The sequence below is a fragment of the Vicugna pacos genome, chromosome 6 (assembly GCF_048564905.1).
Source record: "Vicugna pacos chromosome 6, VicPac4, whole genome shotgun sequence".
Classification (NCBI taxonomy): Eukaryota; Metazoa; Chordata; class Mammalia; order Artiodactyla; family Camelidae; genus Vicugna; species Vicugna pacos.
In genome coordinates this window covers 91,152,715-91,180,002 of record NC_132992.1, presented here as the reverse complement: position 1 = coordinate 91,180,002, position 27,288 = coordinate 91,152,715, and the positions used below count along the sequence as shown (strand labels likewise).

The 27,288-nt window shown below is 47.2% G+C and overlaps 1 protein-coding gene and 1 long non-coding RNA gene across 2 annotated transcripts in view; one reads left to right on the top strand and one right to left on the bottom strand.

Annotated features, from left to right (window-relative positions):
* EVL (Enah/Vasp-like) overlaps positions 1-9,736 on the bottom strand; it is a 134,383-nt gene extending 124,647 nt beyond the window's left edge. The window contains exon 1 of the mRNA XM_072963701.1: positions 9,180-9,736. Within this exon, the coding sequence (XP_072819802.1) occupies positions 9,180-9,184 (5 nt within the window). The 5' untranslated portion in view covers positions 9,185-9,736. The remainder of the gene's footprint in view (positions 1-9,179) is intronic.
* Positions 9,737-20,576: 10,840 nt separating this feature from the next.
* Positions 20,577-23,694, top strand: LOC140697199 (uncharacterized). Its single transcript, XR_012074049.1, has 3 exons — positions 20,577-20,685; positions 22,347-22,444; positions 23,590-23,694. It is a non-coding gene; the product is annotated as an uncharacterized lncRNA (long non-coding RNA).
* Positions 23,695-27,288: the final 3,594 nt, after the last annotated feature.

The window sequence follows — 27,288 nt, the reverse complement described above, 5'->3', positions numbered from 1 at the left end:
GAAGGGGGAATAAAAGAGTAACTGTACAGTGATGGGACCTGACACACCACCTCAGCCAGGGGGTCAAGGTCCACGTCAGCATTCATAAATCATGCTGCAGTACTTCCCTCTAGAAATGTCACTTCCTCTCTGTGATCTTCCTGCCCGAAACTTATGACCCCCGTCTAACCATGAGAAAAGCATGACACAAATTCTAATAGAAGGGCATCTTGCAACATACCTAACCAAGTACTCCTCAAAACAGTCAAGATCATAAAGAAATAAAGTCTGAAAAACTCTCACCACAGAGGAGACTAAGGAGATATAACAACTAAATGTAATGTGGTATCTGGGATCGGACCCTGGGATAGAAGGACATTAACATTAGGTAAAATCAAGGCAACTTGAATAAGCCGTGCACTTCAGCTAATAACACTGTATCAATATTAGCTCATTACGTGTAACAAATGCACCACCTAAGAAGAAACTGTGCATGCGGGAGAGAGTATGGGAACTCTGTACTATCCGTTCACTCTTTCCGTAAACCTAAAATTGTTCTAAAATATAAGTCCTATTAATAAAAAGGAAAAGACTTGTGAGAAGCATTCCTCAGTCCCCGGCCATGGGGCCTGGGATCTGCATTTTGGAAGGACATACGCGCGGTGATTCCTATGCACATTAAAATTTAAGAAACACAAGGGACACTGAGAGCTGCAGTGCACAATGTCCTCACAGTGAAATAACAGGAAAAAAGTCCATCCACACATCAATAAACAAACCCTTCTCCTGGCAGTGGCTTAAAAACACCAGGCTGAGGTATTGTCACCCTGGTAATTCATTAAGCAGCAATGAAACAGCTTTCATCCTGGACGCCAGCTCCAACCCATCTGGGGCTCCTGGGATGCTGTACATGGAAGGACCCGTGACAAGGTGGAATGAATGTCGTGATTTACTACCCAATTTAGGTACAAGGGGCAGCATCAATATTCATTAAGCCTCCACCAAGTGCCAGGCACAGGGATCCAACAGAGATCAAAACAGGCATAGTCCTTCGTGGAGAACAGGAGGAAAAACGTAAGTAATTACCAACTTACAGAAGAGGAAATGTGGGGTGCCACAGAGGCAAGTAAAGGGGAAGGGCCCTCAGCCAGGGCAGAGGTCAAGGATTGCCTGCCTGAGAAAGTGACATTTAAACTAAGATTTGAAGGCAAAGAACTTAGCAGTGTGAAGAGGAAAATGAAGCAGCTGAACTCTGGTCAATTTGTGAGTTACTCCAACAGACCTTCTCTCCTTAAGGATCCTCTGGGAGAGGGGGCAGAAGACAAGCTCACAGCAATAGACGCAAGTCTACCGAGCGAGCCCAGAGTGGAGGGCAGCGCCCAGGGGTTTATGGAAGGGGCCCAGGGCACATGTGGCAAAGGGGAAGGGCTGGAGGTGGTGAGTAAGAGGCTTCCAAAACTAAGCTCTTGTAAGGTACCTTGTCCACTTTCTCTAGGACACTCAGCAAATGTGTCTTTAGAGCTCTCCAAAGGCGCGTCTCTGTGTCACTGCAGAAGGAGAGGGCACGTGGGCTCCCACTGCCCTTTCTGCCTCGGCTCCCATGAATTGCACAGCTAACTGTGCTCAACTGCAGCAACTATTTCTCCATCTAGATTTTCTGGTACAGTTAAATCCTCTGCCCCAAAATAACAAGCCTCCTGTTTTGACTTTATTTCAGTAGTTCTGTTTAGTGTCTTTTATAGAGAACGTCCCCGAATCAATTTTAGAACTTGAAGCATCAATAGCAACTGTGGTTTCTAAACCGAAAAAGTATCACAGATGGTAGGTAAGTTCTACAGTGACCGACAAAAGGGAAGAATATTTGAAATCAGAATTGTCCCAGATTTTCCAGGGTTCACCTTTCTCACAGACACAACAAATTGAGGTGGGGGAGGTAGATAGCTAACCTTTATTGAACACTGTAAGCTAAGAACTGTTTATGTATTTTCATTTGATCCTCACAAAATCCTGTGAAGGCAGGAGAACTATCCTTATTCGTATCTGAGAAAAATGGAGGTTCATAAAGGTTAAGTCATTTGCTCAAAGTCACTCAGCTGGTAAGGAGTGGCTCTGGGGCAGAATCCAGTTCTGTCAGACTCTAAAACCCAGGCTGCTTAGAATACAAGGGACAAAATGTGGCCTAACTCAGTATTTTTTTTTAAAGTTCATTCACATACTTACGTTAAGTCTAAACCAAGGAGCAGATCTCTTTCACACAGCCTTAAAGACAAAGACAGAAAATCCATCTCCATACACAGCCCTAATAGAGGACTCGGGAACACGGCTCCCCCTCCTGGTGAGCAGAGGAAACCACACCATTTACTTCTGGTTCCCTTTTCAGTACTTTGCTTTTTTTGGGGTGGGGGAAACACCTCCAAATTAAGATCAGAAATAAAGTTCCTTTCATTAACTTTATCTCTTTCTTTCCTCTCTTCTTTGCTTAAAATTAACATTCTGATGATATGTATCAGCAGCCTTTGGTACCAGTAATAATACAATTTTGTTAACTTATCTTAAGGAAACAATCAAAGATGCACCCTAAGATTTATGTGCACAGACATTATCATTGTGTTGTTTATAATGACGAAATCCTAAAAACAAGCTAACTGTCCCAAAATTGGGGTAGTGGTAAGCAAATTATGGTACATCATCTAAGAAAGTATTACTCAGCTATTTAAAATGTTTTCAAAGAATATTTAACCAAGGGGAAAGGCATACATGTTGAATGTAAAATGTCCAACACAAACACACAGTACAATATCAATTTTGTGCAAATGTTACACTTACACATGAAAAAGATAACAGAACTTACACTCGTGTTTAACAGCAGGATCAGCGCTGATTTTTACCGTCTTCCTTATCCCTTTCTAGGTTTTCAAATTCTCCACATTCAATACACACTATGTTCAAATCAGGAAAAATGCTATTTTTGTAAAAAGTAAGAGAAAATTGTCACTAGAAGTTATTTTACAAAATCTTCTCCTTTTAGGCTAGTAAAGAGAAGAGGCTATTTGCCAAGGGGGCCGCCATCCTTCTTCCCCACCCTGGCGACACCTGGGGGCGCGCTTCCCTGAGTTATCATCGAGTCCCGGGTGCGCTTATGATATTTATATAACAACTGAGTCATCCAGCTTATAGTCGGCCGCAAGGTTCAAACCTGGATAGTATATAGATTATGTGAAACAATGCTGGTTTCAGTGATTTTCACGTAGCTTATTTATGTGCAATTATAAAACTAGGTTTAAATTTCTTACATTTATACAACAGAACTACCAAACTAGCAAAATTCAAAATGACATTACTTTAATAAAAAGATGACGTTGCTTCTATTAAAAAGCATCACCCACATATGGTAATGGCACTGCTCTAAAAACAGGCAGACAGAACAACAGAAGACAGCTGAAGACACAAACACACAAGCCGCACTGCCGGTCTCCCTCATGTGACTTCCAGAGACGTCTAGAGAAATGCTCCTCCGGCCCCCAGTCTGCAGCACTGAGTTCAGAAATGTACTTGGACTCGAATGCTTAAGCACGTGCAGGCTAACGGTGATAAGCAAAGGCTGTGCTTGTGGCTGGGTGTCTCACACGGTGCCCTGCAATCGCGCTGCATTCTGTGTAACTCCGTGACTGATAAAGTGCCCTGGGCCCAGATGAGGCAGCTCCCTGGCACATAACCAGACCTGTGAGATGGTACACTGGCCGTGCCTCACACACACAAGGCCGACCCTGCCGGGGGCAGGAAAGCTCTCTGAGGATCAGCGGTGATCCTGTGTTCAGATGCCGGCAGCTGCAACCATGCACCCCGGAAAGGGTTTAGGGATCCACATGTCTGCACTGCCATCCAACTTGGAAAACATTCCTGATATCGCTGCCATGTATCTGCTGCTACAATCAAGCATCTGATCAGCAATTTGGAAGAAAAATGTAATTTTGATCTTTACCTCATATTCTAGACAATTTGGAGGATGAATTTTTGTTTGAAATTTTATATATAAAACAGGAAACAATTCTTGTCAAACTTCTAGACAAACGCTCTCAAACATAAGAAATGGTGGAAAAATCACAAAGAAAATAATAATATAAAAATCTTTAACTTCTAGATATCAAGTCTTTAAAAGATAAAAGGCTGATAAGGAGAGAACATTCTCAACAGGTAAATGACTAAAGTATATAAACAGAAGTACACTGCACACTGTGTACGTGGGGGCCTTAGACAGTAGGGAAAGGATGGAGAAAGGGATCTAGCAAATGTCTGTAACTCTTTGGGGGACATGGACTACGTGGGGCAGAAGAGGTTTGGGTCCTTCTGCCTCCTTAGCACCCAGTCCAGTAGCAGGCAACAGTAAGTCCTCAAAAATGATTTCTGAATGAAGATACAAGAATACATAAGGTCTGTTAGGAAAAGGGAAATAGTCTAGAAAATAAAGAAAAACTCAGGTACAGCTTTAATTATCCAAGTCATCTGATTCAACAGAATTTTTTTTTGCTAAAACATGTGGACACGTGCCTCAAATATTCAGTTTATGTGTCAGAATGCATCTCCAGTCTTACGACTTTCTGAGACACTCCTTAAAAGGGCCAGTTTAGAGGCCACATTTCAGACCTTTTCCAGTAGGTTATATCTATGTACTCCCATGAGACTACATAGCAAAAACAAATAAATAAAATATTAATAATAATAGTGTTACTTTCATTTAAGAAATTCAGGGTTGAACAAAAAGGAAAGTATTTTTCACAGATGAGCCATATTGTTCATAAATATCCAGATCACATGAGCTGACAACAGAGGTAGTGAACAGATCCCCCAACTCATTTGGGTCTGTGTGTAGTCTATACACATATAGATGTTTAACCATAAACAGTCTGCAACAGAAAATCGTGTTAAACTCTTAGCATTTTAAAAAATTTATCTAAAGAATAAAGAATGACTCATTTTAGGAAAACCATTTAAAAACTTTCATTTCTACATCCATGCCTTTGTATTTGATCAAAAAATGGGATCTGAGAATGCTAGTATGCTATTATTGATCAAAAAATGAAATGTTCTATTCAAGGGTACTTTTTATCAAATAAACAAGTCAGGAAATCAAGACAGGAGAAAGAAATGAATATGAAGAGAGGAAAGCACCTGCTTCCAAAATCCTGTGCTTTACAGTAACGATCTGCCGTTTTGTTCAGTTAACTACATATTAAGAGGAGGTAAAGATTTATTCTTTTTTTTTTGATTATTATTTTAATGGAGGTACTGGTGACTGAATCCAGGACCTCCTGCATGTTGGGAAGGCTCTCTACAACTGAGCCAAACTGTCCCCCATTCTTAAAATTATCTTGATTCTAAGAGCATTTCACAAATCGAGATGATCTAATATAGTCATGACATAACAGAAGAAAACAGGTGTCATTATTCTCCACAGCTTCTGTAACCTGGGATTTTAAGTCCCCCCAGAACTGAATACTGGCTCAAAATGCCCTAACGTGCATACATCAGGGACTTTTACTTACAGTAAATGTGAACTAAGTATACAGAACAATCCTCCAGCTGAAAAGAACTAGAAAAGCAAGGGAAAAAATATAATAGATATCTGCTTGGAGGCTTGGAGGATGAAGGGACGTCAGAGGCTCAGGGAGATGAATTCAGTATTTGGGGCTACTTTCCCCCCAAAAAGAGCTGAGGGTGTCTGCCAGCTCTGAAGGGAGTACTAAAAGCTTGGCGTTGGTTTGGGGAGTAAAGGTGCTGGTGAAGAGCTGAACACTAGCATTAATGGTGAACAGGAAAGACTGGCTCCCACAAGGACCACAGCTCAGTTCAGAAACATCCCAACCCCTGAGACTGCAAACAACTCCACACTGAAATGTCTCGTTTGTCCAACAAAGGCAAATGTGAATTACCTCTGGAACAGAAAAATGTCATCTTAGGCCTCAAAGTTGTTTCTAGAAACAATTTTGCAAACGTAACTTTCAGCACACAGTTAAAAAATAAAACCAACTAGGCACATAAAGAGACAAGACAATGTAAGTGAAAACCAAGAGAAACAGACATTGGAAATGACTCATAAATATTGCCATATTTGAACAAACTTTAAGATAATTATACATACCATATTTCAAGAGATGAAAGACAAGATTGGTAATTTTGGCAGAAAGCTAGAAACTATAAAAAGAGCACCAAATGGAAATAAAAAATATGTAATAACTGAAATTAAAAACTCAGTTGACAGGAAAGATAAGTGAGGGCCCATCCAAAATGAAGGACAAAGGACAAACGGAAGACACAGAAGGAAGGTTAAGAGACAAGAAGATACAATGAAATAGCCTAACAGGCCTAATTGTAGTCCCAGAAAGAGAGCTGAGGAAGAGTGGGACAGGAGCGATGACTGAAGTACTAACGCCTGTGACACACAAAACTACTGACAGACGTGAAGCCAAAGACTCAAGAAGCCCCAAGCACCTGAATTATAAGTTAAAAACAAAAAATCCTTACTAGTAACAGCACAGAAAACTTGCTGAAAAGACAAAGGAAACATTTAAAAAGCAGCCAGATTCTAACTGGAAAAGTCACATGCACCCCAATGCTCCTAGCAGCACTATATACAATAGCCAAGACATGGAAGCAACCTAAGTGTTCACCGACAGATGACTGGACAAAGAAGTTGTGGTATACTTATACAATGGGAAACTACTCAGCCATAAAAAAAGAATAAAATAATGCCATTTACAGCAACATGGATGGACCTGAAGGTTGTCATTCTAAGCGAAGTAAGTCAGAAAGAGAAATAAAAATATCGTATCATATCACTCATACGTAGAATCTAAAAAAAAAGAAAAAACGGGACACTAATGAACTCATCTACAAAACAGAAACAGACTCACAGACATAGTAAACAATCTTATGGTTACTGGGGGAAAGGCGGTGGGAAGGGATAAATTTGGGAGTTTGAGATTTTCAAAAGTTAACCACTATATATAAAAATAGATAAAAAACAAACTTTTTCTGTATAGCACAGGGAACTACATTCAATATCTTGTAACAACCTTTAACGAAAAAATATGGAAATGAATATATGTATGTATATGCATGACTGGGACGCTATGCTGTACACCAGAAATTGACACATTGAACACCAGAAATTGATACATTATAACTGACTGTACTTCAATAAAAATTTTTTTTTAAAAAAGGACAACAGGCAAGTGACTTAACAGAAACAATCTAAGTCAGAGATAATGAGGTATCTTTAAAGTGCTAATAGAAAACAATGGTAAACGAAGAATTCTGTAACTACGGGAAAGACCCTTCAAAATGGAGGAAAATGTTCTAAAATTAGATGTATTAACGGTTTCATAACTCTGTGAAAATACTAAAAACTGCCAAACCGTATACTTTAAATGGGTACTTTATTGTGCATGTGATTATATCTCAATAAACCTTTTCCTAAAAGAAGGATAAATAATGACATTTGCAAACAAATACTGTAAGAATTTGATACTAGCAGACCTGCACCAGGAATTCTTAAGAAGGAAAGAAATGATTCCAAATGGAACACTGGAAGATGACAAAGATGGCACTGCTGGGCTATGGGAAAAGGTGACCTTTTTGATAAACAGTGCTGTAAAAGTGGTTCCGCTAAAAATGAAATTTGACCCCTTTTCTACCAGTTACACCGGTCACTTCCAAGCAGGCTACAGATCTTAAATTTGAAAGGTAAAATAGTAGACTTTCTGGAAGATTTTAAAGGAAACTATCTTCTTGACTTTGGAACAGAACTACAAATTAGGAAGAAAAAAGACACGTAAACCTCAAAAGAAAACACTTTTGTGGCGGAGGGTATAGCTTGGTGGTAGAGTGTGTGCTTAGCATGCACGAGGTCCTGGGTTCAATCCTCAGTACCTCCACTAAATAAATTAAATAAATAAATAAACCTAATTACCACCCCCCATAAAAAAGGAAACACTTTGGAACAGGCGCTTCATAAAAGAGGATACCAAACAAACATGAAAAGATGTTCAACCCCATTAGTCAGCAAGAAACTGCAATTCAAAGCCACAATGGGATATCACTGCACATTCACCAGGATGGCTAAAATTTAAAACTGACAATACCAAGTGCTGACAAGGATATGGAGCACAAGAACTATCATACACTTGCTGGTAGGAGTGTAAATTGGTATAAATACTTTGGAAACTTGGTATTCTCTCCTAAAGTTGAAGATATGGACATCTTTTGACCTAGAATTCCATTGCTCGGTATATAACTCACAGAAGTGAATACACCAGGAAACATATAAGAATATTCTTAACAGCATTATTATTAGTCAAAACCTAGAAACAATTCTGATGTCTACCAATAGTGGAACAGCTAAATTGTGGCATTTCATACAATGGAATACTATAGATTAATAAAAACAAACAGCAACAGAATGGATGAATCTCAGAAACATCTTGAGTGAAAAAAGCTGAACACAAAAGAACATATATTGCATTAATATTTCATTTATACAAAGGTAACAAAACAGGCAGAGCGAAACTGTATACACTAGTTTTCATGGAATGTATGTTTAGAAGGTAAAATCACACAGACAAAAGGCAAAGAAGTCCTTATCCCCCAAAATTCAGGATTGGGTTACCTCTGGAGAGAGAATTCTGAGATCCTGGGTGTTGGCAATGTTTTTTTCTCGAACTGGTAACCACCAGTCCCCCTGGCTGGGTGATAAACCAATGAGTGGTAGGTGCAGTGTGGGTCCTGCGCTCTCCCGGTGTGCCAGAAGAAAGGAAACAGGGACGAGGAAAAGGCAATAGAGAGGAGCAAGCAGATCCAGGTGGACGGAAACTACCACTTTACAAATAAGCTCTGGGCGCCGGCACAGGGAGGCTTCCCCAAGGGTAGACAGCCCGGGGGAGGCAGGCCGGAGGGCCCCGGGCCGGGGCGCGGCCACACCTGCCCGCCGGTGTGGGCCTTCCCACCGCCGCCCCCAGCCCCCTCCCAGCGCCTCCCGCCAGTGCAAAGGCCGGCACCGCCCGCTCCTCCCCGAAGGCCGCCCACCCCGAACCCCTCAGACCCTCCCGCCGTTCCCGACGCCCCCACGACTCTCCCGAAGCCCTCCCCGCGCTCCGGACGCCCCCCGCCCCGGCCTCCCCTCGCCAGGAGCTCGCCCGACTCACCTCATTGTCGCTGCCGGGGCGGGCGCGCGGGGCCGGGGGCGCGGCGCGGGGCGCGGGGCGTTAGCGGGGGAGCCGGCCCCGGGCGCGGCGGCTCCGCGTCTCGCTGGGCTGCGGGGAGCAGCGGGGGCTCATCTTCTCCGGGCGGGCGTCCGGGCCGCTAGCTGCGCGGAAGGGCGGCGGCGGCGGCGCCTGACAGCTGGGCCCCGGCCCCTGCCATCTTGGCGGGCGCGTGCCCGGGCCGCCGTGTGCGCGCGCCGCCGGGGGTGGGGAGAAGAGAGGAGGGGGCGCGCGCCGCCCGGGCCCCGCGGGTCGGAAGGAGCGCGCGCCCGCCCGAGACTCGGGGCGCGGCCCCCGGGCGGGCGCAGGCGACTCCGAGTCCGCCGAGGGAGAGGCGGGAGGGCGCGCGCGGGCGAAGTCAGCCCGCGAGCCGAGACTGAAGGTGCGTCCCTCCGTCTGCTGAGGAGAGAGCGCGCGCGGCGGCCCAAGCCCGACACAAAAGGCGCGGGGCCCCACAGCCCGCGCCTGCAGGAGAGGGAGCCGGGGGCTGCGAGGGGCGGGGCGGAGCCTCGTGGGGAGGGTCGTGAGGGCTGAGCCGAGCCGCGAGGGGTGGGGCTTCGAAGGAAAGGCGATCGGAGAGGGGCGGGGCGGAGCTTCGGGGGACAGGGCGGGCGGGTCTGAGAGGGGCGGGGCCGTGGGGAGGGCAGGGCCCAAAGGGGGCGGGGCGCCGGCCTGGCACGTGCAGTGCTGCGCCCCCTCCCCTCGCCGGGTACCCCCAAGTATCCACAAAAGCCTTGGTGGGCTTTGGCTAGAGGTGTTCCCCCTACCGCACCCTGCCTTGGGCTGCGCCTGCTCCGACGCAGTGGTCAGCCCGGATCCCAGGGGTGTCGAGGTCACCGACAATAAACACACTCTCCTTGTAAATAAAGAGCCAAGGCTGGGACAGGGAGTCACAGCTTTGGGGCAATATCAACACCTGAAGGACCTTCCAGTCCAAAAAAGCCCCACCTGGCCCCCCCAAACCACAATTTGTGAAAAATCACATCGACTGCCCTAGGTCGTCCAGGTTTTCTCTGGTTGGTAAATCCCCACCCTTCCTAAAGGTTAGCCATCCTCATTGCTGGCTGGAAACCCTAAGCCCTCTCTTCCCATAGCTAGGCAGACACAGTCCCTTATGCTTTCTCAATATTGCCTCTAAAGCTGTCATTCCCAATTACCACAGCAACAAGGAAAGCATATCTACCTTTTAAAAATTGTCTCTGAGCAAGAGCACATCCAGGGTTTAGCGGTGTCTGGCATAAGGTAGGAGGGCAACAAAGGGTCGCTATTTTACCCCTGAGCCAGACTGAGAAGAGGCTCTGTGAGTTAAGTGGTCCTGACCGAGATACGGGAAGTGGTTGAGCCAGTTCTCAAGCCAAGATTTTTCTAACTCAAAATCCCAGGGCCCATCCATTCTTTTTTGCTGCACTTGATCATCATTCTCACACGTTGAAGACTGAACTCCCTCCCTCACTATCCACTTGCCCTCAGAGGTCCTTAGCGATTGGCTGTCACATCTCCACTTTCCTTCCCCGATTTGTCTGAGCTAGAGTCTTCAAACTCAAAAGGGCACCTTGGTCTTCTACCGCCCTGTTAGCAGCCCCCAGGGGTTTCCACCCCTCCTAACCTTATTTGTCCCTCTCTTCCCAGGGTCAAAATTAGTCTCTTTGCTCCAGACGAGACTTGTTAGACCCTAAAAATTACTAAAATGGACAAGCCTCAGGTCACTTGGGGCATGGTCACCTCTGGTCAGTGCATGTCAAAGTTCTGAGTGAGGACCTAGCCAGGATATTGGCCTGTTTGTTCCCAGTCTGGTTTATGGAAGCATGTGGCCCACTCTGATCTCCAGATCAGGAACTTTCCCTGCTGCCTTGGAGTCTGCACCTGGAAGAAGATTCACTGGGAAACGCTGATGGCAGATTTGCTGTGGAACACTAGCACCGAAGGTGAGGGGCACATGTTCCCATCAACTTTTCCTGCTAACTACCAATCTCTTGGAACAATGAAGACATTCGAGTTCCTTTAAGGAGCATCAGAGAATCCTTCTCTCAGTAAAGGACTGGGGGCACAGAACACTGAGAAAGGGAAAGTGGCCCTTTATCACCCAGTGAAGTCATGAAATCAGCTGTGTCAGGCTCGTGGAGAGTTTCTTGCATGCGATGTTTGTTCATCAGAGGGCTTCTTGAGCTGCAGGATGGGTTGGGGGACAGGCGGAGGCCACTTACGCCCTAAGCCAAGCCTAAGAATGTTTGGGAAGGCAGAGTGCCATGATTTACCCAGCAGCACAGACCCAGCATGAACCTCTCTGAGCCTCCATTTCTTACCCAACAGATGTACTCCTAAAGAATTACGGGTATCAGTCTTTGTGAGAATCAGCACAAAGTCAGCTCCCAAAAAAGAGCCCTTCTGCCCTTCTCCAGAGCCTCACTCTGACCCCTCCTTCCCCTTTCCTTTGACTGTGCAGCATTGGAAGCCATCATCTACTGAGCATGTTTCCTACTCACTGAATAAAGGCTTTATTTCTTAAAAGTACATGCGCTCATGTTTTCCATTCTTCTGGTAAAAAGGAAATTAACATTTTTTGGACATGTGGCCCCCAAATGATGTGTATCTGGAGGTCATCAGTTCTTGGACTTGAAAAGATTCCTCAGCAAAGTCAGTCACTTTATAACACCCGGTAGATTTGGGGTTGGGACACGTGGCCAGGCTGACTACCTGTGGGTCAGCTCCAAGGCACTCCTGGACTGGATTTCTCACTCATGGTAGGGGCAGGAAAGAAGGGGTTTCTGCTGTCTGTTAAGCCCAGGCTTGGCATAGAGCCGCAGACACATAATAGAGCTAGAAAGTCCTTGAAGAATATACTATCCCACCTCCTTCTGAAACTGAGGCCCTGGGAGGTCACACAGGTGAGAGGAGGAAGAGCCTGATGAACACGCATTTCCGCAGGCTCCAAGCCCCAGGACAGCCCATGTTATCCCATGCTCCCTCCCTGTTTCTTGAAGGTTTTCCAGTCTGGGGTCACTGGTGAGGTACTAACCCCGTGGATCATCTTCTCCATGACTTGGGGTTGCCAAAACAAACCTTACTCACCACAAATAATCATAAGAAACACAGTTGCTTTTGATGATTCACCAATGAGACCATGCCTGGTTTGTATTCATGAGCCTAAGTAAATTACTAATTCACGTCAGAAACTGACGTGAAGATGTGCTACTTTGAAGTGAAGACAACAGAGGTCTTAGGGGACTTGGGACCACCTGTGACCCTGCAGCCCTTTTTTTGAAAAATCCTCATTCACACCATTAATCTCATTGACCAATTTAGTTATTACCAACTGTTGTCTTCCTTAAATACAACACAATTTGTTGTCATCCATTCATTCATTCAGTGTTTATGGAGCACCTACAGGTGTCTGCCTCCTCTCACGCCCAGCCCACCGTCTCTGTCTACCTGGCAAATCATCTTCAACCCCATCTACATGTCAGCTTTCCCTGGGAACCCTCATCACCCCCTCCCACAGGGCTGCAGGGGCCATTCTCCACTCCTTAGAACTTTGGGCTCCGCCCCATCACACCCTCGCCATCCCGTATTGGGAGGGTCATCTTACGGGCTGGCTCCCTCACTGGACTGTGGATGTCACCAGAGCAGCAAGCATGGCTTGCATTCTTATACCTCTTTGTCCCTCGTGATTGTCACAGCACAGAACTGAAGTGTCATCTTCATCCAGGCAGTGCCTGTGGGGGGTGGGGACAAGCCTGCAGACGTTACATTTTAGAAGCCAAATCTCCTGCTTGTGTTCAGGTTCCTTCTGGCGGGAAATGTAAATTGCTCCTGGCCCGCTGCACCTTCCACACCTGAGGATGGCCTGTGACTCACAACTGGAGCTTCTCTTTGAACTCCATCTCTCAGGCTCCTCAGCTCAAAAAGCAACTCTCCTTAAGATTGTTTCACCTGCTTTGAAGGTTCAGGAGGGGGGCAACTCTTGGGAGAGCAGCCAGATGTGTGCATGTTGAAGGGCTGGGAGGGACCTTGGGTACCTATCCAGCGGAGGGTAATTTCTTAGTGCCTGTTTGTCCTGGGAGAGGAGCATTGAGGAGCCTGGAAACAAGTCCTGCCGTCCTGGGCTGCCTGAATAGTCCTACTTAGTGGATCTTAATGTTCTTACTTAACTGAATTAAGAAATCTAACTGCATCCCCCAGGCCAGCCTAGCCTGCGATCCTGGAGAGAGCTACTGATCCCTCGGGAGGCTCCAGATCTTCGGGAAAGGAAGCCGCATCAGCTCCTGCCTAGGAAAGCCCAACACCCCCCACCCCCACCCCCTGGCATTCCCAGCCCCAGCCATCAGGTCCCAGTGCTAGGTGCTGTTCGCCATCAGCCTGGGAAGAAACTTCCTGGTTGCTTCTCTCTGTCGGCGGTCTCACACCTGCCTGGAAGACCCTGACAGCCAGGCCTCAGTGGGGCTAAGGGGACTCACTCCTGCAACGGGGCTAGGAGGCCTGGGCCTCTGAATCGGTGAGAAGACGTTTTAGGGGGCTTGGGAAGTTTGAAGCCTGCAATCCCTCCACACGATACTCTTCCCCGCTGAGCAGCCAGAAGGTGACATGTCTGACTGCGGGAATGGGAGAGCATTTTCAGGAGAGTCAGGAAGCTCCTGCCCAGGAGCAATCTGAGAGCAAAAAATAATCCTCGGGAAAAAAAAAAAAGATAATTTTTTAAAAAAAGAATGAACTAGAGGCAGTGAAAAACAGAAAAGACACAGATCTAGAACTCGGGTTGGCACACTTTTCTGCAAAGGGCCAGATAGTAAATATTTTTGGCTTTTTGCAGGCCTTCGGGCTCCATCATAACTGCTCCACTCAGCCATCGCAGCCTGGAGGCAGCCGTAGACAATCCCTAAATGAATGGATGGGACTGTATTCCAATAAAACTTTATTTACAGAAACAGGTGGCAGGATGGATTGGGCCTGCAACCCAGGGACCTAGATCAGATGAAAAAAATTACTTCATGAAGCAGAGTTAAAAAAAGAAAGGAATGGAAATTGTCATTGACAAAATAAAATACATAAATGATGGATTCAAGAGATCTAACTTCTGAATAATAGGAGTTCCAAAAGAGATGGAGGGAGGAGAAGCAATAATTGACAACACAGTAGAATTTTTAAGTTAAAAAAGTGTCAGAAGACTGGAGGCTGTCCCCTAAAGATCAAACAAGACAAGCTTATCTACTCTTAGTGCTTCCTTTCAAAATTGTACTGGAGGTAATTAGGCAAGAGGAAAAAAGGCATTCAATTGGAAAGGAAGAAGTAAAATGATCTCTCTTCACAGGTAACATAGTCTTGTGTTTAGAAAGTCCTAAGTAATCACCAAAACACTGTTAGAACAAATAAATGAGTTCACTATGGTTGCAGCATGCAATATCAATGTTCAAAAAATCAGTTGTATTGTTGTACACTTGCTGTGAACAATCTGAAAACGAAATTAAGAAAACAGTTCTATTTACAATAATATCAAAAAGAATAAAATAGGAATAAATTTAACAAAGAAGTGTAAGACATACACTGAAAGCTGGAAAATGTCATTGAAAGAAATTAAAGAAGACCAAAATAAATGGAACAATATCCATCCATAGACTGGAAAGCTTAATATTGGTATGAAGGCAATAGCCCCCCAAATGACTTACAGATTCAGTGCACTCCCTGTCAAACTCTCTTCTTTTCAGAAATTAGCAAGCTGATCCTAAAATTCATTTGGAAATGCAGAGGACCCAAAACAGACAAAACAATCTTGAAAAAAGAACAAGGTTGGAGGACTCATATTTCCTGATTTCAAAATGTATTGAAAATCTTTAGTAATCAAGACAGTGTTGTACTGGTATAGATATATATAGATAGATGGAATTAAATCGAGTCCAGAAACAAACCCTTACATTTACATTTGATTGATATTTAACAAGGGTTCCAAGATAATTCAATGAAGGAAAGAATAGTCTTCAATAAATGGTGCTAGAACAACTGGACATCCACATACAAAAGAATGAAGTTGGACACTTTACATCATACACAGAAATGACCTTAACGTGGATCCTAGTCCTGAATGTAAAAGCTAAAACTATAACACTCTTAGAAGAAAACACATGTAAATCTTCATCACCTTGGGTTAGGCAAAGGCTTCCTAGATATGATTCCAAAAGCACAATCAACCAGAGAAAATAATAGATCAATTGGACTTCATCAATTAGAAAATCCATCGGAGTGAAAAGACAACCCATAGGATGGGAGAAAAATATTTGCAAACTTGGATCTGAAAAGAGTCTTGTATCCAGAATATATAATAAACTCTTAAACTTAATAATAAAAATACAAATAAGCCAATTAAAAAGTGTGCAAAGGATCCGAATGCATATTTCTCCAAAGAAAATATACAAACGTCCAACAAAGACATGAAAAGATGCTCAACCGCATTAGCTATCAGGGAAATGCAAATCCAAACTGCAATGACATACTATTGCACCCCAATGGGTTGGCTATAAATTTAATTTTTTTTAATAAAGAAAGGGAAATAAGTGACATTGAAGATGCAGAAAAATTAGAACCCTCATACATTCTGGTAGAATTGTAAAATGGCGCAAACACTTTGGAAAACAGATTAGCAGTTCTTTGAACTGTTCTAAAGAGTTATAATATAACCCAGTAATATAACTCCTAGGTATACACCCAAGTGAAATGAAAACATAAATCCATGCAAAAACTTGTACAAAAATGTTCATAGCAGTATTATTCATAATAGCCCTGAAGTGGAAACAACCCAAATGCCCATCGACTGATGAGTGGATAAACGGTATTGGTATATCCACACAATGGAATATTAGTTGGCAATGAAAAGGAATGAAATACTGACATCTACTGCGACATCAAAGAATCTTGAAATACTATGCGAAGGGAAAGAAACCAGTCACAAAGATGACACATTGTATGATTCCCCTTCTATGAAGTGTCCAGAAAAGGCAAAACCATATGGACACAGTTTAGTGATTGCCAAGGGTTGGGGGTGCAGGGTGGGAAAAGGGAATAACTCTCTGTTATGGACTGAATTTTGTTCCCTCAAAATTCATTTGGTGAAGCCCTATCCCCCAGTATCCCAGAATGTATTTGAGATAGGATCGTTAAAGAGGTAATTAAGTTAAAATGAGGCCCTAATCCAGTCTGCTGGTCTCCTTATAAGAGGAGACGAGGACACACAGACACCAGGCACACGGGAAAGCCCACACTGAGGACACCTTCAAGGGCGGCCATCTGCAAGCCCTGGGGAGTGCCTCGCACCTGCCAGCACCTGGATCCTGGACTTCCAGCCCCTAGAATGGCGAGGAAATAAACGTCTGCTCCCCAGTCAGGCTGTGATGTTTTGTGTGGCGGCCCTAGTAAATGGACACACTGCCAGGGGGCGTCGGGGTTCTTTCGGGGGGATGGAAATGTTGCAAAATTATACGGTAGTAATGGTTGCACAACTCTGAATATACTAAAAGCCACTGAATAGCATTCCTTAAATGGGTGAACTTTAAGGAATGCGAATTATATCTCAATATAGCTATTTGAAAAAAGAGAGCTCACCAGGGGCCTGGGGGTTCGCGCAGAAAGACACCCACCTAGACTCGATCTGGGAGGAACGGCCTTGCTTGCTCTCCCACATGGGTGATGTCCTTGGACGGGACAGGGCTTTAGACCTGCAGTTTCTCTCTTTTCAGAGATCTGTAAACTTCTAGTTTTTCTGTTTTTAATTGAAGTATAGTTGATTTACAATATTGTGTTAATCGCTGGTTGTATAGCAAAGTGACTCAGTTGTACATATATATTCTTTTTCATATTCTTTTCCATTTTGGCTTATTACAGGATATGAATATAGCTCCCTGTGCTAAACAGCAGAACCTTGTTGTTGATCTATTTTACATATAGTAGTTTGTATCTGCTAACCCCAAACTCCTAATTTATCCCTCCCCTCACCCTTCCCCACAGTAACCGTAAGTTGGTTTTCTGTGTCTGTGAGTCTGTTTCGGCTTTGTAAATAATATAAACTTCCAGTTTCAAATGAGGATAAGAAGCCCAGCAACCAGTCTAATTCTCTCAAGCAGTGTCTTAGTTTCCTGTTCCTGCCTGGCAAATTACCCCAAACTCACTGGCTTCACACAACACACACGTACAACTCTGCAGGTCAGAAGTCGACATGGTCTCACTGGACTAAAATCATGGCATTCCTTCTGGGGCTCCAGGATACAATCTGTCCCTTGCCTTTTCCAGCTTCTGGAAGTCACCCGCATTCCTTGGCTCAGGCCGCCTCAGGAAGGGGCCATCCTCAAAGCCAGCAGCTAAGGTCAAGTCCTTCCTGCAGGGCACCTCTCTGACCTTCCTCGGTAATCACGGCTCCCACACCTCTCCCACCTCCCTCTCCCATAACTAGGGACCCTTGTGATGACACTGGGCCCACCTGAATAATCCATGATAATCTCCTTATTTCAACGTCAGCTGGTCAGCGATCTCAGTCTCACCTGCAACCTTAATTCCCCTTTGCCATGGAACCCACTTACGAGATCCAGGGATTAGGACCGGACATTTTTGGGTGGGGTGGGAGGGTGCGTTCTGCACATAGGAAATCTGCTTTTTCTCCCAGGAAGCCGAGCGTTTCCTGGAATTGTCCTTGTTATCTTTGGAGTTCAGACATTTCACCAGAGTGCGATAAAACTCTAAATAATCATAAAAATGATGACAAGAAATTTAGCTTGGAAATGTAAAGACACTCTTCTAGCCAATTTTAGCTGAAAGAAGAAATTCATATTAAAACTACAAATTAAAAAGAAATCAGTGAACATGAGGAAACACCATGGCTGCTCCCATGGGTACAGCAATAGCTAGCCTCGCATGTTCTTACTATGTCACAAAGAGTGTATGTAAATGAAGTCTGCCACTTAAAGCATGACAAAATAAAAAGAAATCAAGAGGAGGGCATTAATTAGGATAAAAAGCTGAAAATAATGAATTAGAAAACAAAAAAAGATGAAATTAAAATCCACTTCTTCCAAAGGAATAAAATGGAAAACTCCACAGGGCCCAAGAAATAAATGACAAAAAACTCCACGAAAGTACACTAGGAATGAGAAAAGATTTATAATTGCATGGGGTAAATGAGAATAAAATAATTATAGGAGGATGCTGTTGATTTCAATAAATTTGAGGATCTACGTGAAATGGATGATCTTCATCAAAAACAAAAGCACATGAAAGAAGTGTTGGTACTAGGGGAATTTAAACTGGACTGAACCCTAAAACCAAATTGATGGTGGGGGGCACCTAGATGGTAAGTGGCTGGGGGAAACCAGCCATCTCCTGGAGCTCCTTGGAGAAACACCCTGGGACTGTGAGTGGCCGAGTCAGCTCCTAGCAGGACAGCAGCTGGAGAGTCACCCCCAGACGGGGCTGCCGCTTCTCACTGTGTGGCCTTGCTGGGCCTGGGTTTCCTCCAGAGTTGGCGTCTGGATGGTAGACTTTGGAGCCCCACGTGGAGGTGGCTGGGGGTGGGGTGGGGGTGGGGAGGTGGGGTGGGATGTTTAGGGGGGTGGGGTGCGCGGGAGGGGAATGAACACGAAATGAGAGCATTTCTTCACCCCATCCGCCCCCTGACTGTTCAGCCAGAGCGGCTGTGTTCACCACAGTATAGCAGAGTGGATTTTCCTCCAAGATTTTTATCTGCAGAAAGCTGTTGCTGAAACAAACGTTGGAAGTCAGATGATCCCCCACCCCCCAACGTGCTTTTCAGCTCTGATCTTTTCATAGCATTCACCTGCTGAAGTTCGTTGCTTTTGCTTTGTCTCCTAGAATTTTAAAGATGTTTCTAAGTCCCCAGATGGAGATGGATGTGTGCGTGTGTTTTCCTTCTTTAACAGAACCGCGCTTAATTTGGAACATAATTTAAATTGGCTTTCCCCAGATGACCTGGAACTAGGCTAGCAGGCAGGGGCTGAAGGGCGGGTGAGGCGGGTACGCGGTCTCCATCCCCGCACGCGCCTGACTTTCTGCTCCGAGAATGACGAGCTTCACAGCCTTTAGGTAAAAATAGCTCCGTGCGGCTTCCGCCAGGAAGACATTTAGAAAAGGAAAGAGGATTCATTTGCTGAAAAAGAAAAAGCCTCCCAGATTGTTACCATAATTTTGGAATTCATTTTTGCAAAATGTATCGGGGGGCATGAAGATGTCCTTGTGCTCTAATTCAGTATTTCTACTGCTAGGCGTTTGCTTTGAAGTAAATCTAACTAAAATGCTCTGGCGACAACACCGTTCCCGGCAGTGTGGTCTGCAATGGTAAAACACTGGCAGCAGGAAAAGATACTCAGGGTTAAGAGCAAAGGTTTAGGATTTGGATATAAGTACAAATGCTCCTCTTGCCCCCAGCGCTGTTCATTCCTGTACCCACCTAACACTGTCTGATACACTGTCCTTAGAGCTGGAGAAAGAAGAATGAACAAGATGCAGACTGTTTATGTCTCAGAAAGCTTATGGACAGAAGGGCTACAGGCAAGTAAACCAAGTAAACCCGTGCTTACCATTCAATGTGATAAGGGAAGTACAATGGAGCAAGGATGCATGAGAGGGACCAGAAATCAGACCAGGCATTCAGGGAAGGCTTCCCAGAGGAAGTGGCTTTTTTAGCTGAGTTACGAAAATTATGGTGATTGCTGGGGGAAAAAATGGGGGGATGCTGGGGCAGAGGGCATGTATAAATACTGGTAAAAACTGGGCAGCTACAAGTAGTGTGCTATAGTTTGGGGACAGAAAGTAGAAGCAGGGAGGGATGGTTTGGAGAGGAGCCAGGAGTCCCCTTTGCACAGCGTGAAGGAGCTTTTCCCAACAGCCACTAGAGGTTTTTAAGCAAGAGAGTGAGGTATTCAGAAAGCTCGCTCCAACTGCCACCTGGAGCAAGGCCAGCCGTGGTAGCCGGCCAGGGTAGAGGCCGAGCCGATGTGAACACAGGTGACGGCTCCTTGAGTCCTGGAGATGCAGAACAGCGCAGTGGTTGTGAACTCTGAAACCTGACCACATGGGCTCAAATCCCAACTTGTTTGCTGTGCAGCCCCAGAAAGTGCACTAACCTCTCTGAGTTTTAGTTTCCTCATTGTAAAAGGAGGATCATCACAAAAAGAAGCCACCTCCTAGGGTGGTGGGAGTACTGAAGGAGCCGCCGTGTGGGAGGCAGGGCTGAGTGCTCTGTAGCGGTGCTGTCGGGGTTGCTACTATTATTGGCAGCTTACTGATGCGGGCAGTGTGAGTCAGAAACAGAGGTGGGGAGGGGTGCCCACTGCTGGCATGGGCAGCTGGAGGGCGGAGTACAGGGTCTGGGGAGAGAAGTGGATGAATTTGATTTGGGACATGAAATTGAGGCACCAGTGGGCGAGCAGACGGACGTACAGGTGCGGGGCTGAGGAAGGTGAGTCGGAGATACTGATTTGGGCCTTACTGGGGCTGGAAAGGTGACTGAGACCCCAGGAGTGGAGGAGACAGCCCAGGGAGGGGTGGGGCAGGAAGAGAAGAGGGCGGAGCTTGAGAGTCAAGGAGCCGACCAGGGAGGTTTTCTTTCTAATGGGACAGATGTGAGCCTGTCTGACACGTTGCTGGAAGGAGCCTTGAGACCACCCTGTGTGCAAGTGCCCTCTGTGGGTGTGCGCTTTATTATTTTTTCTTCCCACATCATCACTGTCATCGTTGATGTGAGAGGACTGGACAAGGAGCGATGATATTAATCACAACAGCCTGTTAGGAGTTATTTGTAATAAAGTTAAACTGATGGGAAAATGCTTATAAAGTCACACGGAAAAAGCAATAGAAAGCATTGTATATGCAATATGTTAACTACAGAAATACATCCAAAAAGGTACTCCTAGGGAAAAGATATAGGAAGGAACTGCACCAAGAAACAACAGTGCTATTTCTGGGCGGTAGGGAGGTGGCAGGGCTTCCTTCTGAATTTGCTATCCTGAGTATGTATTAGTTTTATCATTAAAAAGTACAGTAAGCTTTATTTTATGAAAAGCAACAAACGAAGGTGGCTGGGGGGTTGTCCCTGCCAAGGTCACTGTGACCTTGGGCAAATCCCTGTTCTCCAGGGGCTCCGGTTTCTACATCTATAGAAAGACAAGGCTGAACAAAACAGTGCCCCCCTCACCTCTCCACTATATGCTCCCGAGACTCTGCCTTATGGACACGGCCCAGGAAGGAAAGGCTGCATGTGTGGTCAGACAGCCCTGGGGTGGCCTCCCCTAGATGGCTGCAAGCCTTGGGCCCTCACTCTGCCACTCCACTCTGCTCAAAGGCCACTTTCCTTAGTGCCCAGGCTTAGGTAGTCTTCGTCACTGCTGACCCCTCCCTGCCTGTCACCAGCTGTCTGCCTTCACGAGAGCAGGAACTGTGGTATCCTTGTTCCAGGATGGTGCCTGGCTCAGAGACAGGATGGTAGTTATTGGATGCATGGAGGGAGGGAGGGAAGGATGGAGGGAGGGAGGGAGGGAGGGCTGGAGGGAGGGAGGGAAGGATGGAAGGATGGAGGGAGGGGAGGATGGAGGGAGGGAGGGAGGGAAGGATGGAGGGAGGGATGGAGAGATGGAAAGATGGACACAGCAGCCCCTCTGGACAGTGCACATCAATGTATTAAAACTCTGAGACAAACCACCCTAAAAGCCTACTCAAACCTGTTTAACTCACTGACTCCCAGACTCAGGGTCTATTATACCCCACTGAATCAATGTTCCATGGAACAAACTTAGGGAAACACTTCCCCAAGATGACCCCCCAGTTCCCCCGCACCCCCACCATTCTACAAGGTGCTCAAATAAATATCCTTGCTGTGGGGGCTGGCCAGAGTACCTCGGGGGAGATAGGACTGCGGTAGCTGTGCGGCCGCCCCCCTGGACTCCAGTCTCCCCGTCTGGCTGTCCTGAGCCTGCTAGATCCTCTCCCTGCTCTGCTCCTGGCTCATGTCTGAGTCCCAGAGTGGCCTCAGCCTGGGAGGTAGGCTCACAGGAGTGAACATTCCAGAACAAGGGAAAAGCCTTTCCTGCAGCACCTGAGTTTCTCAAAGTGATTTCACACCAGCCCAATGCCCTGGACCCTTGACGACTGAGGGTGAGGATGAGCAGCCGCAGGTGCCGCTGAGGTGGGGCACACAGGGATGCTGTCCGGCTTTGCCCACGGTGAGTTTCAAAGAGTTCATTCAAAGATGAACTGACGCTGTGGTTTCTAAACCTGCCACTTCTGCCACCTGCCACTTGTGTGTGAATCAGAGTAAAATCAACCTGAATAAATCATGTGAAGACAGGACACTGCAGTGCCACCGGCGTGTGTGTGGGGTGGGCAGTGTGCTGGGTTGTGACAACCACAGCCCACTCTCCTTTTTGGTAGTCATGGCTCTGAGGGTCCCGGGGTCAGTAACCTAAAGGATGGGGAAGCCCATTTGGCCAAGGGAATCTCAGAAATGCCACAGACTGTGTCACATGGCAGGGAGTCAGGCGATTTCCTAGTTCAGGCCTGGGAAGGAGGGAGAAATTGCCCCTGAATGTTATAAGCTGAAATGTCCTAAGCAAATTATTTCCCAGTGTCCGCCATTCTGCCCCTCCCATCACCAGAGCAACTTGCCTAATCAAAGGGGCAAGAGAGGTGAGGGTCGGAGTCCTCCCTTGTCTAGGGGCTTGCTCCATTGCACTAGGGTCTCCAGTTACGAATTCTGTGCATCACTGATGCTGGTTTCCCTATAGGAAAGTGGGACATGGTCTAAAGAAATCGGCTGGTAACACAGGAAGAGCTGAAAAGCCCTCGTGTGCCTTGTCCCCCCTTTTCCCCATTCAGAATATGGCCTTGAAGCCCCTCCTAGCAGAAACTGGGGGTGTCGGAGGGGATGGAGACTCATTTGGCCTGAGCTGCCTTTTGCTTCTTTGTTATATTAAGCTCCTGGATGATTAACCTTCTCCCACAGCGTTTCCCAAGATGGAACGTTCATGGCCAATAATCTGCGTCGTGAGAGTAAAAGGCCCCACTGCTCACATCTGGGAAATGCTGGTGCGAGTAGGTTTCTTTATGATAGAGCTTCCCACGCCTGTAACAGGCGGCCTGCCCGCGGGTCCCTGTGCACCACATACTGCGTGGGGCGCTTTCTCATGTTATTTGGAAACCCTCTCTGGCTACTCCTTGAATGGTGCCCTGCAGAGCACAGGGCCGAGAACGGTGGTGCGGCACAAAGCTCGGGAGAACGAGCAGCCCCACCCCTTAGCTCTGCCGCCAGCTCACTGAGCAGCTGGCGCAGGCACTTTTATCTTTCTGACCCTCAGTCTTTTCCTCTTAGGAGATGGGTGAGCAATCCTACCCCTCAGGCCCGTCATGCAGAGAGGAAGTGGGACGATGCGACCTCGGCCGCACTGCTGGGACTGCAGCCAAGGAGGAAGGCCGGGTGCGATCCAGTGAGGCTGAGCACACGCGTGCGTGTGTGCATGTGTGTGTGCGCGCGTGTGTGTCCACACGTGTGTATGCACGCGCCGCCTGTGCGTGTGTGCACGCTAGCAAGGTCTTGGTGGAGGGGCTGACACCGTAGACCTGGCGTTCCAAAGGTGCTGCTGGACCACGGGCTGCGTTTCCAAAGGAGCTTCCCGGGACAGCCTTCAGCCTCCCACTTCCACATTAAGGGTATAAAAGGATCAGGGATTTGAGTTTTTAAAAAGCATTTGTAAGGAGAATGTCTTTGGGGGAGAGTTGAGCTGTTTACTCCAGTCTGTTCCTCTCAGGAGAGAGGTGGGGTTGCTTCCTTCTCACCCCGATCTCTTGACAGCTTGGCTTATGTCCCCTGGAATCTGTGGCCTTAGTGGCTGAAATACTGAAAGGCGACAAGGTGGCTCTCAGCAGACACCCGAGGAGGCTGTGGGTAGAGGACATAACTGCCCGCCTGTCAGTGTCTAGGGTGGGATCGGATGTGAGCCACGGGTGGGGTCATCTTGGATCCCGTCCACAGGGCCGCCTGCAGGGGTGGTGGGACTTCCACAGAGAAGGCTGGCGGTGGACTTCCCCATGCTCAGCGTCTGCAGGGGAAAGCAGATGCCTAACAGAACGCCTTCCCTACGTCAAGGGGGCTGAGGGTGAGAGACCATCCGTGACGTCGGGACTCCCCCAAAACCTCAGAGAGCTCCCTGAGAAGGGTCGGCTGAAACGCCTGCCCCGCCCAGAGTGGGAACCATCGTAGTCTGATAAGAATTTCCTTTCTCCCTTCCCACACCCCCGGGGGTTGGAAGGTCAGAAAAGATTTGGCAAGCTGGGGACGAGAAGGTGCGCTCTACTGTCCGCCACCAGGTGGCGCACCTGAGGCCGGCGGGTTCGCGGAGGGAAGGCTTACCTTTCCCTTGTTCCAAGTTTTGATGATCACCTTCCTTTTCACTCTTCATCTTTTGGGTGCTATGCACCCACTTTGGTCCTAAGCTGAAATAACGCATCCACATTCTCAGCTTGTGTGTTTACAAGCTCACCCCTCCATTCGGCTTCCCGAGAGCAGGAGGCCACAGAAACTACAGACGCCGCCCCCACGCCCTTCCTACAACCCGGCCCCCGGGTGGTGGGAGTGGGCCTCTGTGCCTCCCCTTTGTATTGAAACGTGTGGGAGAGCGTGGAGGAGACAAGTGGGCACAGCTGGGACCCTCTAACAGGAAGGCCCCCTTAACAAGGCTCCTCCTTCAGGAGGGAGCGGAGGTTTCCCAGGCCCTCCTTGGGTCTGGTCTCACCTGCTGGCCAAGGTGGGAAGGATCCAGGCTGCTGACGAAGGAGGCTGTCTCCTGAGGGGACCTGAGGCTGGGAGTGGGGAGGGGCAGCTGAGCATCCTGCCCCGGGGTGGAGGGAGTAGAGGGCAGGGGTGAAAAGGGGCAGTGAGCCGCAGGGACAGGAAGGGTCCTGGACTCAGGGCACATGCAGGCATGAGCCCCCTACCCGTACTTTCAGGGGAGGGGGCAACTTTGTATGGTTGGACTGCACCCCCAAGTAGTGTTATGTACTAAGATATGGGGCTGGTTTGATGACTGGAGAAATTTGCATATGGCCCGGGTGTTAGACAGTGATGGGGTCATGGTGGTTACACAGTGTCCTCATCAGAGCAGCAGACTGAAGTATTTCTATGGGAAGCGACTTGGTGGCTTGGACTTGGGCTTACTTTTAAGGTACTCCAGCCTCACTCCCCTTCCCCAAAGTAGGGGAGAGGTTTTCAGCATGTTGATAACTTTTGAAGCTGGGGGAGCTCTCTACTTTCGTGTATGCTTGAAATTTCTATTAAAAAAAATTGAGACTCAGTAGGAACAGTAGCCTGGAATCAGTTTCTACCTTGTACGAAGTACCTGCATGTCGTTTTCATCAAAAAGCTGCCTTCCCAGTTGTGTGTTAGACAGACCCCTTTTGAGGAAGTCAGGGGATCTCAAATATTACTCTGTCTATGCACTCTTCTGCCTCAAAGATCAAATGGTGGTAGCCTGTTCCCAAATCATAGGAAAAAAAGACTAATGAATACAATGAATCAACCTTTGGGCAGGGGAAGTAATCACTTAACTGGGGGGCTTGGGAAGGTGCCCAAGTGGGCTTTGCAGTGAACCATGGCCAGTCCCCCCGCCCCTCACTGCCGGGGCACATCACACATAGTGGGAACCACAGATGCAAATCAATGGATGCCAGAATCCCCCAAACTTCCCCAGATCCAGCTGGCCCTCGAAGCACCCCATCCCCTGCCCTCACCCTGACCTTGTGTCTCTCTTCCATCCCGACTCTCCCCACCATGCCCTGATCCTTCTCCTGCCCAGCATCACTTTGCACACAGGTGCTGGAAAGCCGTTTGCTCACTGAGTGAGGAGCCCAGTGGCTCTACAGCGAGCACATCAAGGCCTCCACAGCCCGCATGTGGGTGTCTCCTGCCCCAGCCCAGCCCTCTGCTGGCCCTTCCCCTTCCTCGCAGACGGCTCGTGGTCCTCCACCTGCCCCTGAAGTCCATCTGATTCCCCCTGGCTGGGTCGGGGCCCCTGGCTGGGCCAGCCACACCCTGGCTTCAGACGTCAGCCTCCTGTGGAGAGCCTCTCAGTGGCACCTCCAGCCCGATTTCTGTTCTGCACCTGCCAGCCCAACACCTGCTTCACGCTTGCACTGGGATGTCTCAGGGTCCCTGCACCTCACTCCAACCTGTCCCAGGCCAGACTTATTATCCTCTTTCAAATGTACAGTGCTCCCCATCTTAGCTGGCAGTGACATTTGCCCAGAGAACAACCAGGGACCAGGGCCTCACCCACCACCCACACCCCATCCAACACCAGGCCCTGCTGACGTCACCCCAGAAACCTCTCGGCCAATCCATTCACCTCTTCCCCATCTACCACTTGCACCTTGGCCCACGCCTCCATCACTTCACCGAGATTAGGGTAATAGCCCCTCACCTGTCACTCTCCACAGCCAGGCTGAGAGCTGATGTGGCCACAGGCCACCGGGAGGAGCAGGTCTGGTCCTGCTCCTGGGGTCTCTTGCTCCAGCAGAATCCTGGGGTTGCAGGCTCTGTGGGCCTCACAGGTGGTGAGCGCTGGTACGTGGCCACTGCTTGTTGTGTGAGTGAGTGAGTGAGCGGATGGTGAGTACCTGCAAGGCTAATACTGGGGGTTTCATTCAGAATGTAGGCAAGTGTGAAGGCAGCAACAGGGATTTATATTCATACCCCTTCTCCCATTATTGAGTGTGGAAAATAGTGCAAGTGTATAGAATAAAAGTAGACCTTACAACTTTTAAGTCAATAATGGGTTCCTTTCCCTTTCCTGGTCTGGTTATTCCCTCAATTATTAATTCTAAAAAGACTATTTTTGCTGGTATTTACATAACCAAGTCAGCTAACAACTGGGTATCATAATTAAGCTGAATTTCTTATAGTTACCTAATCTGATGAAGGCTTACGCACTATATGCAAACTATAGTTTTATTTGCAAATAACCCAGGTGAGAAAAAAAGATCTGTATGTGAAACAGAATATAGTGTGAATCAGATC